This window comes from Anoplolepis gracilipes, chromosome 5 (genome assembly GCF_047496725.1).
Source record: "Anoplolepis gracilipes chromosome 5, ASM4749672v1, whole genome shotgun sequence".
NCBI classification, from domain to species: domain Eukaryota; kingdom Metazoa; phylum Arthropoda; class Insecta; order Hymenoptera; family Formicidae; genus Anoplolepis; species Anoplolepis gracilipes.
The window spans coordinates 2209722-2225769 of record NC_132974.1 but is presented as its reverse complement, the minus strand read 5'-3'; the positions used below and the strand labels follow the sequence as shown (position 1 = coordinate 2225769).

The following is a 16048-nucleotide window of genomic DNA, read 5'->3' as shown; positions in this document are numbered from 1 at the left end:
AGATTTTAGAAATTTCAATTTTTCTAATTTAAAAACAATATACAACACCAAAATGTGGCCATTTATCTATAAATACAAACGTTTCGTATCTAACGTATTGAAAATAAATATTATTAAATATTACACGTAGAATTATATATGAACTTTTGCTTTTCATATTTATTTTAAATTATTCTATATCTGATATATATATATATATATATATATAATTGCTAATTAAGATATGTATATATAATGTAAAGTTATCGATATATCAGAAAAAAATTTATCGCGCAATTGCCAGTATAAAAAAACATATTTTTTAATAATATTTATAAACACAACTATAAACTTGGCAATTTATATTTTTTCAACATCTACTTTCGCATCGTTTGCATTTATTTATTTATGAACCTCGTTAACTTATTTTACCATAAACATTTTTATTTTTGTAATATGTTGTGTAGAAATATAAAAAGATTTTAAATCTTTCCTTAACGCATTGTTTTTAAAAAATGTTTTTTAAAGATTTAAACATATTGCATAAAAACATATAAGAATTATAAATTAAAATTATAGAAAAATGTATTTTTCTGAAGATGCAAAATTTTGTATTAATGTTTACAAGTATTCCTCTAGAAACTTTTTGATGAAAGAAAATACAATATAATGACGTGTGTTTTTAAATCAAAATCAGCAAAATCAAATTAATAACTGATGCTTGCAAATATATAAAATATATAAAGAGATAAGAAATAATCCATGTTGTCTAGTGAATGTTCATGGTTATTTATATGTTTTATTTCAAACGTGTTATAAATTATCATACAAATACAATAGCATAATCATAATATATTATAAATGTTAAACAATCCTGAGTAATTACTCTACATAAGAGAAAATCGAAGTTTTCAATATCCCTTATCGTCTTAATATCAAGCGAATCACTGGAACGAATCGCAATAATATGTAATATAGAATACAATAATAATATATATATATGTATATAAACAATTCATATATATAATATGGGGAAGAGCGGAAGGGAGGAATTAATTTCTATATATATTTATACTTTCTTAATCCACAATAAAACATCATAAACTATACAGTATTAACATCAAATGATCGCAATCTGAAAACATTTACATAATGAGAAAATGCGATAATACATAGTGCATTACCATAACGCCGTATTATGTGCAAAATCTATACATAACAAGAGCGAGAAACAAGAAACGAACTTGTCATTCTCGAATAACAAACTAAAAAATCTCTCCCCTTTCTTTTGTAATGTCTCAACTGAGACGTATAAGAAATATTTTTTTCTTTAATAATCAAAATCGTATAAACTCATAAAGATTTATATCTCAAAAGATAACAAACTCAACGAGATCCCTTCTGCGGAAACAAGTGTACACAAGTATAGAGTCAAATTTAACCAGCATAAAATCGAATCTTTGTTTAGTTGGCAAATATACTCAACAAATAATTACTTTCGGAATTACGAGAGTTTAATAATATTCAATATTTAGGCATTTGTATTTAAACATTATTATTATACATTTAGCATCTAATCTGCTTTGATAATAAATGTAAAGTAGGATTAATTTGATTATACGTTATTGAATGTGTTCGATCAATTTTGCGACTTTTGTGAATTTCGCGAAAATTGGGAGAACCTGATAAATTTATCCTTAATCCTACACAGTTTTACATCATGATATTTTAACGCTACATGATAGGCTATTTTATGATGATTGTATATATGATTCGTAATACGCGTTTTTTTTTCTCGTAATTCACGTTTATTTATTTTTAGCATCAAAGAATATATATTATATATGAAAAATTTCGCGCGTAAAGCGTTTTGCGATAAATAATGCCCCAAAATATGCATTTTAATCGATATTCGCGAAAAGTCAATCGTAGCAAAAGGACTACTCGCAACCTACGGTAAAAAAAACCTTTTATCAAAATCTAAATGCATATCAAAGAACAGCCGCTCGCAAAACGGCGCGGCGTGAGTAAACACGTTTAGCAAAATTTATTTTTCAGTAAAAACTCTGTCAAAAACGTTCATCACGACCTATCGCGATCGATAGATCCGTGATGAACGTTATTTCTTTTCGTGAAAGGGAAAGAGGGGGATTACGTAATCTACCCTCTTCTACAATCGGAACTCGTTTCGATTATTGAATCATGTTTACTTGATAAACATGCTCAATATTCACACGACGAGCACGACCGGCATTTCGACTTTGGTCAATCAAAAATCTTTTGGGCCTCACATAATTCTCGTATGGCAGTGGTGGAACTACGATTCGTACGCTTCACGAATCGTAAATACGGTATTGTCCGAATGGTCTATCGCGTGAAACGATTTTAAAGATATTATTTATTGGTCCATGAGTCGTGCAATATCGAAACATTTCTCTTTTAGAGCAAATTTTAGAGCAAAGAAGCACATATCGCACGAAATTTTCTTTCTTTTTAATATCATAAATATATGCGAGACACTTTGTTCGAGTTGTTTAAATTTTGTTTCCTGTAAATCAAGTATAATCATATCAACCATTTCTGTATAGTCTAATTTAGTTGCTATCAATCAAAGAACACAAAAAACCAGAATTTAAAGCTCGAAACGCTTCTTTCTCTCGGCGACCATGCCTACGGCAGGTAGAGGAGGGTGAAGTGGATGATGGTAACTCGGTGTGGGTGTCGGAGGCAAGCTACGACAACTTCTGCTGGACCACCTCACTGCCGGAGACCTCATCAACTCTATAACATATATGACAATAATTTCTGCTAAATATTATTCGTAATTAATAAGAATTTTTCAAATATGTAATATGTATGTAAATACAAAAATTAATAAATGTCGCACACGAGAACTATACAGCAGACAAGATGCGACTCGTACAAAAGATGCAATAAACGTGAAAGCAAATAGCGTGAACGAAACAATACTACAATCAGGGTAACAAAGCAACAAAAAACGCAAAACGGACCTGCAACGGAGAGAGCGGCGGGTTCCGGGGTGAGGCGGGATGTGTTACGAGCGTCGGCACGGAGGGTGTATGCCTCCGAGTGCTGCTGTTGCTTTTTATTCTGTTTGCTCTCCTGCCAGGGGCCACTGCTGACTCGCATCTCTGTTGTTGTGCCACCTTACATTTCAAATACATAATTGCCGAAATATTGTTACGGTCTATCCATATTGTCGTATATCATCGTTGTGTATATTCGTAAGTATCTTTCGCGTAGACAGATATTATTATATTAGATATGTTACGAAAATATAGTGAGAAACATTAAAATCGCAAGTTTTTCATCGCTACAAAATATATTGAATGTTACTTCTAATGTTTTTGATTATTCTGGCCTCGTGTTTAATAAATTACTATAATCTTTACTCGTCTCCTTAAACCTTTTTAAGACTTAATTTAGATTTCTGCGTCTTTCAAGTGTATAAATGTATATCATTTAAAAAAAAAATATATGTATATATAGGTACATATATTTTTCTTTCTGAATGTTAAAATAGAAAAACCAATTTCAAAATATTTAATTTTAAAAATTCGCTATTTTTGATTTCATTAAAATAATTGTGTTACAGCTATACCCAGTATACATTGCAATATTTCTACTTGAAGATGCGCCAGTGATTAAGTTCGTAATTGAACAGTTATTACATATGTATTTTAATGATTAGAATGGCTAAACTTCTACGTAAAAATTATGATATGCAAACATGATAATTTTCACATCAATGTATAGCTTGTACGTCACTTGCACATCTCTAGCATGTTATTATTAATGATACGTGGCTAATTTTAATATTTTTATATACCTAATAGAATAGACATTTATAGCATATAGCGTTACAAACATGGTAAGACAAGATTATATCGCAGATTATTGCACATAGACTCGTACATAATTTGTTAGCAAATAACCAGTGTTAGATAAGCATAATAATCATATGCAGTTGATACTAGTTAATTAGTGTAGGCACATTTTTGACGTCAGTACAACTTATAAATGACAAATTAAGATTAATCATCGTTAATTTTGTCGATTTTTCTCTCAAAAAATTAGTACAATAAATAACAATATTGTCACAATTAAAAAGGAAAGACTTAAATTTATAAATACATGTTATATACGAACAAGCTTTCAAATTAACAATCTAAGCTACAAATTAACAATTTTGTCACATTTTTCGATAAATATTGCACAGCTATATATTTACTCGTATTAAGAAGAAAATATATTCGTAGTCTTCATGTAAGTCAATGAGATTTTTAACTGTGTTAATATCTTGAAAGCGCTGTTAATTTGCATAAAGCACATGTTAATCTCATATTCTCCCTTCGCAAGCTAGTAACGTTCGAACGTAGAAAAAGCTTTGCTTGATTCTTGCATTGTTTCAGCCTGTTTTGTTATTATAGTAGAAAAACCGATGCGACTTTTTTTATTGTATACCGAAAATCGTTTCGAGTAAAAATATCCGAATATTGTGTGTAAAATGCGTTATAAAATAATAACGATATATCATTGTATACAATATACAATAAAACCCTGATTCCATCAACGGTATAATATTTTACAAAAGTACCATTTTCCCACTGTTGACCGACAACACATTCCATCACCATCGATTTCTCCATCTCTCTCTTTTTCTCTTAGCATTCATCTTTCTCCTGTACCTTGATATTGATGAGGCAGGCCGCTCCTCGGTCTCAAGCTGTCCCATAATGGTGAACCCAGACGAACGTTACGTTCCTGATCTTTTTGTTTTAAGCTCTCCGGCGATTCTTTTCCGTCAAAGTGCGAGCCGGAAACGCCGGCACTACTCGCCGGCCTGGCTATCAAACTACTCGAATACGGCAACGAAACCGACTTTACGCGCTCGAGTTTGTACGAGAATGCGCTCTGCGGCCGATCCATCGACAGGGATCGTTTTTGTAAAACGCTAGATAGGGTGTTCGTCTCTTTTATACTTCGTTCGCTCATTAATTTCTGTTCACCGCCACTTTGGCTACCTCTGAGGCGTTGCGGCGAGTAGGCGGGCGAGTAGTCTAGCGATAGGGCGGCTTTCGACGGCACGCCGGGCGATTCACGAGGGGTGTCCCCATGCTGTTAGTGAAATATCGAAAATATGTGTCAGTGCGGCTAATGAGCGAGCATTCGGGGAGGGGAAATGGTTAAATGCTAAGTCAAATCGCTTAAACTGTCTATGTTTACCGAGTTACAATTACATCAATTATGGTATTTGTGACAGCCGGAATCATTTATCAAATACGATCTGATATTATGTACAAACCAATATATATGTTTGAATAAATAAATACAATTATGAAGGGAAAGGACGTTAATAAGAAGCGCAGGGTTTTTATTTGAGCAATTAAATTACTGATTTGGTCGGAATTTCATCAAAGCGCGATAAGCTCGCTAGGCAAAACACCATAATATGTAATTGCAGCAAAAAGAGTTAATCAATTAACTAATATTTATAAGTGTGTTGTTAATCACATATGTACTTTTTCTAAACAATAAACTTTTTCTAGCAAGAACAATCGTACCTTGAATTGTTGTTGCAGTCGATGTATCTCTTCCCTCGGCTCAGCAATCTCATTGTCCCTACCTCTCAGAATCTGTATGGTATCATTGATACTACTGTCATTCGTCTCTAGCACTAGATGCGCTCTCAATTGCTTATTTCTCGCATCCAGTTGCATGATATGCTGTTGCGCCTGGGCAAGTTGCTTGGACAGATTACCTACTTTCTCCTCCAATGCGGCAGACTCCACGCATTTCGACGAATACTTGGCAGACAGGGAAAGAATTTCTTGCTTTATCTCTTCCATTTCTTCCCTATAAGAAATAGACATGAATTATTTTTCGCATAAGTTTATTCACAGTGAATAGTGTTGAACTGATATTTTTTTTACTTACTCGTGTTCCTTGTGTAACACTCCGATATCTTCACGTGCCTGCATTTGTTTGATAAATTCCTGTTTGAACTTGGCAATTTCCTTCTGCACCTCGTGTTCATGGGCTTTCCTCATAGCGTCTAATGCAGCCAGAGTCGCTTGAGTCTCTTCAGAGAGTGCTTGTTCCTTCTCCACTCTGAGACTTTCCAACTCCTGTCGATGCTTTTCCTCCATTTCGGCAATGATACGCCTATGTGAATTTTCCATAGCCAATAAACCCTTCTCGCATAATGCTCGTAGCTGCTTGATCTCTTCCTTGTACCGCTTTCGCGTCTCAGCGTCGGTATCTAATTCGGCGCTTATTGATCGTTGATAGGCAGCTCTCAACTCGTTCACATGAGCCGAATGTTCAGAATCCATCGCGTTGAGACGGTGCTCCAGTTTTCTGGCTCTCTCGCGTAAACTAGCCGCCTCTTGCTCATACTGAGTCGTCAAAGACTGTCGCTGATTATCCAATTCGTCCTTGATGTCCATCAGATCTTTCTCTTGATTACGCTTGAGCATCTCCAGTTCTTTATTGTGTTCGGTAGTTATCTTCTGAAGAGTTTCTTGCAGTTGATGACATGTTTGACACGACATGTTGTTCATGTAATTGCTCAACTTTCTTATCTGTTCCCTTAAGTGTAAGCACTTCTCGCAAACGTTGGACCAATCCGTAATACTGCTTGTTGATTTGGGCCAACCAAAATTGTCGATACTCACTCCTTTGTCTCTTATGCATTTGCTGAGTTCGGCTAGATCCTCTTCCAAGTAAAACAACGATTGACTGACATTCTTAAGCTGCTCCTTCGATTCTTTTTTCCCGGATATTCTATCTTCACATTCCTTGGTCAATCGCTGATAAAGGTAACTATACTCCGCATCGAGAATTGGATTGTTTTGGAAGTCCCATCCATCGTCATTCGTCAAACAGGAAATGATCTCTTCGCTTCGAATAAGACTAGATACGAAAGTCTCTCCAGGTAATATCGTGATTGATTGACGTGTACTTTCCTGAAGAAGAGCGATTCTGGAGTCTATTAAAGCTTTGTGCGCAATTACGTCAGCATAGTCTGTCAGCAGCTGACGAGATTCATGTTTAGAATCGATCGCTGTCAACTTGTTCTTCTTCATCGTACGTAAACATTCCTCATAAGCCTCCGACAGCTCGTGTATGGAAACTTCCATTTCCTGGCGCAATCGCGCTTGCGCCGCATCTACCCATGATTCTAATCTGACATTGTCCGTGCTGTCAAAGCTAAGACAAGTATCTGTAATCGAAGTGACGTTTTGCTCATACAATTGACCGTAACGCATAATAACGTGAGACACTTCGGCTTGCACAAGTTCCTTACTCACTGTCTCTTGCGCTAAAGCCCACGCTTCGCGAATACGTCTATCTTCGAGCAGTTTTTTATTCGATCCGCTAATTTGTTTGCCCACAAGATCTTCTTGTTCGGACAGACTCAGCGTTTCAACAGCAAGAACTTCTGCGAGCTGTCGAAGCTTTGTGTCTTTGTATTTTCGCATGATCTCGTTGATCTCCCGCTGCTTCTGCAGTAAAAAGTTTAAACTTTCACTGCGAGCCGCGCTAATCTCCTTCGGTGTTTCCGTCAATGCGGAGACATGTCCTATCAGTACTAACTTATTAGCTAACACCTTAGTAAGATACTGAATATAATTCGTATTTTGGTACGTTTTGGGCTTAGTTCCGTGAATCTTACGCTTTAAGCTTGAGGCAAGCTGACTAGTTTCGACCAATTCACTCAGAACGGCGCTCTTGTCTGTTGTGCGATTCAACGCGCACTTTATCTGTCGCAGGATCACGGATTCGAATGCTATTCTCTCGGCGACGAGCTTCATCTTCTCCCTTTCGTCTAGCCGACCTTCCTGCGCCAGTGACTGCCGTTTCCTCGTGAGTTCGCTCAGTTTATCCTTAAGTATAATTTCTAGCCTAGATACGACTACTCCTACTGACTCGATGACTTGAGCGCTAGCTTGGTTCTTCTTACATTCTAAGCATGAGTCCAATATTTCATTCACATCGCGTAGACACTTCTCGGCTTTATCCTCTGCTTGTGTCGAACCAAGACATTTTTCTAATCGTCGCTTCGACTTCGACACCACTCTCTCTAGTTTCTTCAGCCTTGCCAGCACCTCCAAAGATATCTCGGAAGATCCACTAACCTCGCTGCATTCGCTGGAATCTTTCTCCGCGTCGCTGACCATAGTTTCAGCGACATTCGCTACTTTTGTTTCTAAAGTGCTCAGTCTAATCAACACTTTCATTGGTTCAGAGCTTGTCGCGCTATCTAAAGACTTTCTTCGTAGTTTAGTACGATCCAAATTCTTGGTTTCTCGTCTCTTCTCCTTTCGCAGATTAGGACTCGATTCCTTCGAGCTATTGCCCGCCGAAACGGGAGCGCTGATGCTCTTACCCTTCTCTATAGCGGTGATCTTGTTTTCTAGATCTAATAATTTGTCTTCTACCTCCTGAGAAATCTGGAAAGATTCTCTTCCTTTGAGAGAGAGTGATCTTCTCTTGTCTCTGCTTTCGGCTTTTGTCAATTTCTGCCTCAGTGTCCTAACTTGTTTTTCGCTAGCGGCTAGCTTGTTAGTCAGATCCTGAATTCTCGCTGCCATTAGCTGAATCTGCGCTTGATTACTCTCGCTGACACTAATTGCATCTTGTTTATGAGCAAAGATTTCTAATTCCAAAACATCCTGTGTGGCATGAGCTTCTCGCAGCTCTTTTCTCATAGCTCGTATCTCCATGACTGCCTTTTCAAAACGGCTTCGCAACTCATCATATTCTTCCATAACCCTACCACAAGAATATATCGTATATGTATAATTAATGTATTTATATAATATTATTTATATACCTAATACTATTATATTTTACAATGTGCATTTACCTTTCCTTATCCAACGCAGTCAAATCTAAATCCAATTCGATGTTGGTCAAATCGCTAAGCGAATCGAAGCTTCTCCCACGTTCCCTCGAAGCAGAAAGTCCATTCTTCTCTTCCAATTCCCTTACTCTATTGTAAAGTCGTTCGTTTTCCTCGATACCTAGAGAATAATAGATATTTAAACAATAATATATTAATCAATCAGTAATTATTTAAACTTAAGTTAAATATAAAATCAAGTTTTATTTTAAGAAAGCGTATATATTTACCTTGAGACAATCTGTCGCTAAGAGTTGTAACTTCCGCCTGTAAATGCTCGACAGTTCTGTGACTCGATGTCAATTCATTCGTAAGCATTTCGCATCTCTCTGTTGTCTCCCTCAAGATAGCCTCTGTCTCCAATAGTTTGCATTCCAAAACCTCCTTGTCCCTATTGTACATTTTTTTCATTTTTTCCAGATCGTCTAGATCCTTCTTTCTTTGCTGCTCGGTCCTTTGTATCGTACTCAACAGTTCTTCTACGTGTTGCTCCCTCATGGATGCCTCGGCCTTTTGTTGTCTTAGTCTAGACAGCTCTTTTTCTGCGTTTGCGATATCTGTTCGCGCCGCGTTTAGTTGAGACTTCAAACTCTCGATTTCATTCTCTTGACGCTCGATAATGACTAGTAGCGTACTCGGATGGGACTGATTTTGATCCAACTGATCACGCAGAAGCGACACCTGATTCTCCAGAAGCTCGACAATTAGAGGACTGTCGTTAGCGCTTGAAAGGCAGCTGTTGTTCTGCAGGTGGCCGTTACTTTGTTCCTCATCTTCGCCGAGTTCGCAACAAGCCATCATCAAATCCTCCGATCTCACACTATCTAGAGTGCTTCTCCGTGAGCTTGGAGGCGAACTTCGGCTTCTCTTGTAAACTCTCGATCTAGAACTCGATCTAGATCGAGCTTTCACCCTGGATAACGCGGTTCTTGTTAACGGCGGCGATGGTGGTAATTCTGACCATTCGTGGTTTGCCGAATCCGACCAGCCAGAACCTTTGAGCGCAATAGGCCAATCGCCGTTCCTCACGAGTGGCGGTGATACTGGCATCTCCGACCAATCACCGGACTCTCTTCGTCCACCCTCGGAAGCAGTTCTATATTCCTCGTCGGATGAAAACAGAACCGATCTAGGCGTGATGGATGTCGAGGGAACGACAGAGTCTCTTTCACGATCCATGATTGATCTACAATATAAAACAGACATAATATTTTGTATAAATAATTTTTCTCTACGTATATTCTTTTTAAAGCATATTTTTAAAACATGTTTTCAATTAATTAACTTTCTATATATCTTTCTTATTTTGTAAAGTAACGCTGTAATGTGTTATATGACTCCATTTTTAATATTTTAAATTCTTTTTATTGACTTAAGACATTATTGACATTTCATTTTATACTTCGATTAATCTAGTTATACAAGTTATACATTAAAAGATTCTATAATAGTACTCACGTAGTAGGCGACTGCGGATTTGTTTCTTGCTGAGTGTCTGAACAAACAGTAAGAGAATCTACGTTACTGTCAGAATCAGGTAGATTGGCCGCTCTTTTGATAGCTGACATCCAACTGGACCTGATACCGGCAGTCACCGCCGATAACACCGTGTTACCCCTATCATCCCATGCCTGTGTCAAAAAGCAAAGCAATAAGTTTCATTTCGAAGAAAGAACGCGGTTGTTTAATTTAATTTTATTAACTTAAGAAAAAGATGATATAAATCTAGTTTTAAAATATTCTCTCTATTTTAAGATTAATTTTTTCCAATTTAAAAAAAAAAGTTGAATTTGATTATAATAGTAAATAATTTTATATAAAATGATATAATATTATATAAAACAGATTGCAAACGTGGGTTTTTTTTCTGAAAAATGTGAATATTTTTCGTAAACAAGATACTATAATTATAACACTCACGATAGTTTGAAATCCATAATTTCGCGCGACTTGTAGCGGCGTGACCGCGGTGACAGTGTTGAGATCTATAACGCCGTCCATGATGCCCTTGTCCTCCGCACAGGGATCTCTATAATACATTAGTCCGCAGCCTCTTAGAACAAACCAGTGTTTGTTCCATTCCTAGACAGAAAAACGAATTTCGTAAAAAATGCGCGCGAGAGATACGTTCACGAAGACACGAGACGCACCTTATTCAGTCCCTGTTTCATCAGCCAACCTTTTTTGATGTTCAGCAAGTCTTCTGCTGGCAAATCGACTCTCAGCTCAGAAGTGGGCGAGTACCTGATGCCGGAAATATCTAAGCCGCATCCGTCAGGATCGCCTCTAATCTATACATGAGACGCATTTCATGACATATAATTATCATTTTTATTTCAAACTGTACAAATGTTAAAAATCATTCATAAAAATGTCTCGTTTTTATTCCTAATAAAATTTTAATTATTGCTAAATATATTAATATCATTAATTATTATTTTTTTAATTATTACTAAATTTTTTTTAATTATTGGATTATTAGATTAAATTAACTAAATTTAAATTATTACATTAAATAATACAAATCAAATAAAATATTCTTATTAAAATAAAAAATAAATGTGTTTTAAATATTGCAATGATATTTAATTGTCGTCTGTTAAAACACAAGAAATAAATGTGTTTTAAATATTGCAATGATATTTAATTGTCGTCTGTTAAAACACAAAAAATATAATTAATGAATATTTTCTATATTTTTTCATTACGTACAAGCTTATCTTGATGAGCTGCATTGATCGCGTCCACAACGTCTCTGGTTGGCTCCGAAGTTCTTGGTTTGATTCTCCTCACTCGTGGTTGCGTTAACGAAGCTGCAATATCTCGCAGCTTCCCTTCTCTTTCCCGCTCGTGCTCCAAAAGTATCCTCCGGCATGCGTCATCATCTGTAGAAGATATACATATATTTGTAATATTTATATTTCTGTATGGTATTGTCACAATATTATTTTATCTTTACACTATATATATATATATATATATATATATATATATATATATATATATATAATATACATATTAAAAAACATGATTTAATTAACTATATAATTAATTAAATTAATTTAATTCATATTTATTCGTTTATTTATTTTATTATTTCTCGCGTGTCTAGCACCGGTAGTTCAGTATGAATTATAATTATAGTACTTAGAATTCCATAGACAGAACAACCATCGCACGTGAAATCGTTATGCCGTCTTCCTGCGTTTGTCGTTATCAAAACATTCGCCTCGGTACATAACATACGTCGGTGAGTTAACTAATTAATTTCTTTTCCGCTTATAAAGGCACTCTTCGTCCAACACACTGACGCCGGCACGGGCAAACGACCACTCCACATTAATTGACCGCCGACTAATTAATAACCTGGTTACTTCTTGCTGCAGCAGGAAGCATCAGAGAAGTGAAAGACTATCTTGCGCGCTTTCCTCCTTGTTTACTTTAGCAATACATCAAAATCAAACACGTCATCGTTATATGGTTATAAGCATAAAAATTGTCACAATATCTCTATAGAAAAGAGAGCTACATTAAATTAAAAAAAAAATTAATAAAAATAAAATGTGCAACTTAATTAAATTAATTAAAAAATCAATTAAATTATATCAAAGTTTTTTTAGAGAATATATAAAATTAAATTAACAGTGTATTATATTAATATAATTAAATAATTCAAATAAGGATTTTTCTTTTAAAAACTTTTGTGAAGAAGATGATGTTGCTATAATGTTGCTAATAAATCGCGTAGGTAAATTCCGCATCAAAATTCTTCATCGAATGCAATTAAAGTCGACTGACTTTAATCGACGATCTGCGGTTTAAATTTGCCGATGATTTTGCCGTTCCGATAAAACGCACACGTTTCAATAATCCGCGTTCATTAAAAATCATTAGCGAGATTATAAATCCGCGTTCATTGTAAATCATTAGCGGATTCGCGACGCAGTTTCGAAAGTATTCTGTCGTTTATTCATCAATCTAAAATCTATGAATCGCAGTGCAATGCATAACGGACGAGAGACCGGTAGATTTCCTACGCAATTGCGCACATGCAATTACGCAACTACGCCGGATATCAGGCCCCGGTATTCTCCCGAGACTTCCGATATTCTTTCAGGAGAAAAATGATAAGCGAACATTTGATTCTAAAAATCGTGGGAAAAGGAACAATGACAGAACCGGTTTTTCTAAGTAAAACATGTTCTGTGTGATTGTCAAGCGTTGAAAATAAATTATAATATTTTTCTAAATAATATATATATATATATATATATATATACAAATTGCTACTTTCCTTTAAATAATACATATCTTCAAATTTGCGTTGTATCACTAATTCTCATAAAAAAGGTATCTACTTTCATTAATATAGTTTTCTATATACGAATCTAGCAATATTTCTTTAAACTATTATGTTCAAACTATTAAATATGTTTGTTATTAATTATATAGAATAAAAAAATAGATCAGTTGTTCGATTTAATACGTCAGCTGTTTCTTTCACAGATTGCAAATCATCGTCATTGAGAATGTAAAATGCAGTGTCCTAGTTTCCATCCGTATCTAAACTAGTTTTATCCGACTATTAAGAATAAGAAAAACTTTCGACGTAAATCATGACAAAGCGAGACGAACGTCTTGAAAGTTATTACTTCTAATGTAACTTTCATATTATCTTGAAACATCTCAGAAATGAGATATCCCTAATATTATTTGTAAATTATTTCCTATCAATCATCCATGTCCCAATTTCAATATAATCTCGACAGCACAACACAAATCAGTCCAAATGGAGCGATCAAACACGGTGATATATCTTTCTATCATCAGATTTCTAATTATAATATCATTAAAAGATATCTAGTTTAATCGACAAAGTATTATAATGTAGTCGAAAAAATAAATCACAAGTGATTGAAAATTACAATCACTAATAGTATAATCTTATTAGGTTTTTATCACATTTTAATTCAAGTATTTAAATTTTAGAACTGCGAATGAAAAAATAATTTTATAAATAAATTAAAAGAAATGTAAACAAAGAAATCTTTCGCGATATGACAAAATTATAAGAATATCAGACAAACATCATGCGTAATCAGAGTCAAGGAAATGTCGAAACACAGATGACAATTTTATTCCGTCAAAGGCATCGAATATACGAAAAAATTGTTTCTCATCGAATATACTGACCTAGTTTCTCACCGGAGGCCGTGCCAGTCGTGTCGCCGGTTCGTTCGCCCTGCTGATTCATCCTACGCCTGGCCTTGTCCTCGGCACGGAGTTTGTCTCGGGTCGGTGGTGACGCGCTGCTGGCAGGTTGATCCCGATAGCTCGTTGATCTCGCGCCGTCGCTGGGAATCATCGGCGGTTTCTCGGTCAACGAGGCGACGCTGCTCGAGATGGTTGTCGAAGTGGTCGGATAAACGGTACTGCAAATGTTGCCGTTCAACGATGCCGTTGTCGTAGTTGTCGCGGTTGGAAGATAGCTTCCGCTAGAGCCATTCTCAAGGGAGGCCACAGTATGCAGAGGCGACAGGTTGTTCCTGACCTCGGAGACACTCTCCGTGTTACCGTTGATCAGTATGCTATTGTTAGTGACGGTGCAGACGCTGGTTGTTACCAAAGACGGCGTCGACGAAAAGACCGAAGAACATAGGTCTGACGTTCCGTTGCCGGTCTCCGGGATCCACGTGCTGCTGCGCGGCTCTGATTGACAGCTATTGAAGCGCGGTCGCGGTGGATTTGGCGTGTTACCTGCGACGATCAAATTTAAATACAAGCTTTTGTAATAATTCATATGATCGTTTGCGATGCGACGACTGCAAAATCTTTACGAACAAACTGAATAAGAATTACGCAATTTTTCTTTCTAAGAGAAAAATTTTATTATACGTATAATTTTGAAAAAATTTAATATATATGTATAATGATATATTATATAAAAGCTACAAGTAATACGCAGACATTATTATGGAATGTGACTCGACTCGAGTCAAGTTGCTATAATCTCTGAAAATAATTGAGCTAGATTTAATTAGGCGATTAGAGGGAACGAGAACTTCATTGTTGAAACTAAAGATAACAAGGTGGTAATATGTAATAATAACAGTATATACATATGTATATTATGAAAAGATATCTACTTTCTCTCTCGCGTGCCAACGCGTTATCTTCTTATTATGTATTTATATCCACTTCTGTCACACGCATCTCGTGTTTACTACGCTGACTAAATTGTTGCACATTCTGTCTCTCGTTACATCAAATTGCTTGCGTAAAAGACCCTTGTCTGTGCAATATTACTTTTCCACAGAGCGAAATGACTAAGCGAGATAGTAATTACGCCATCGTTAACTACTGCCGTAGACATATCCATGCGTACATACGTATTACTGTAAAATTTGCATAACATGAACAGTAGGCATACTCACTTCGAATCGTCGGCGTAACTTGCAGAATCGTCGTCTGTCCGCCGGGGAAGGTTGCATTTCGCTTATGTCGACCCTGAAAACCACACAACGCAAATCGTGAAGAAATTGCGACGGAATATTTCCACAGATTCTATTATTAAAACCCTCGAGCGTTCTTTTTCACCGTTAATGATCTCAGCTAATTGGATAATCGATCGGGAAAGCGATCCGCGAATAATTGCGCGAATAATTACGCTTACTCTCAATCACAAAAATAGCAAACGTAAACGGATGTATTTCATGAAAAATATTAAAAATAATCAAATTTAACTAACAGACACTTAGCGTTAATCAATTATATATATATAAAATGCTATATTCTTTTATTTATATCATGAGTGTTACTAACGTATGCAATATTGTTTTTATGCACCATCTCGTACCTTTAATTAAAAGAAAGTTGATTGTACGACTTTGCGAAGCCGTCTTGAGGTGCAAAGCAATCTAGCTCCCTTTGCGCAAACAACGTAGCGATTCCAAGGACAATGGAGAGAATAGGGAGGAAAGGGAGGGAAAGTAATTGCAAAAAAATAACGCAGAAGCAATGTTTCCTCCACGTTCACCGCGCTAAATGTCGCGCGGTATGATTGCACGTATGCATCTTGCCTTGGCCTCGTAACGTAATCGTTCGTTTACACCAGCGGGTCCACGACAACGACGAGGTGTA

General features: G+C 36.0%; 1 protein-coding gene across 3 annotated transcripts in view; it reads right to left on the bottom strand.

Moving 5' to 3' along the window:
- Positions 1-753: 753 nt before the first annotated feature.
- The window catches only part of Osp (myosin phosphatase Rho interacting protein outspread), a 163828-nt gene continuing 148533 nt past the window's right edge, over positions 754-16048 (bottom strand). Inside the window, exons 5-17 of one of the 3 annotated variants that reach the window (XM_072892504.1) lie at positions 15343-15415; positions 14102-14665; positions 11621-11793; positions 11059-11199; positions 10829-10990; positions 10367-10539; positions 9139-10094; positions 8873-9029; positions 5938-8778; positions 5565-5856; positions 4689-5118; positions 2991-3146; positions 754-2760 (exon numbers count right to left, since the gene is read on the bottom strand). In XM_072892504.1, coding sequence (XP_072748605.1) covers positions 2612-2760; positions 2991-3146; positions 4689-5118; positions 5565-5856; positions 5938-8778; positions 8873-9029; positions 9139-10094; positions 10367-10539; positions 10829-10990; positions 11059-11199; positions 11621-11793; positions 14102-14665; positions 15343-15415 — 6267 coding nt within the window. In that variant the 3' untranslated portion in view covers positions 754-2611. The remainder of the gene's footprint in view (positions 2761-2990; positions 3147-4688; positions 5119-5564; positions 5857-5937; positions 8779-8872; positions 9030-9138; positions 10095-10366; positions 10540-10828; positions 10991-11058; positions 11200-11620; positions 11794-14101; positions 14666-15342; positions 15416-16048) is intronic. The other 2 variants (XM_072892505.1, XM_072892506.1) reach the window with 2 other exon arrangements.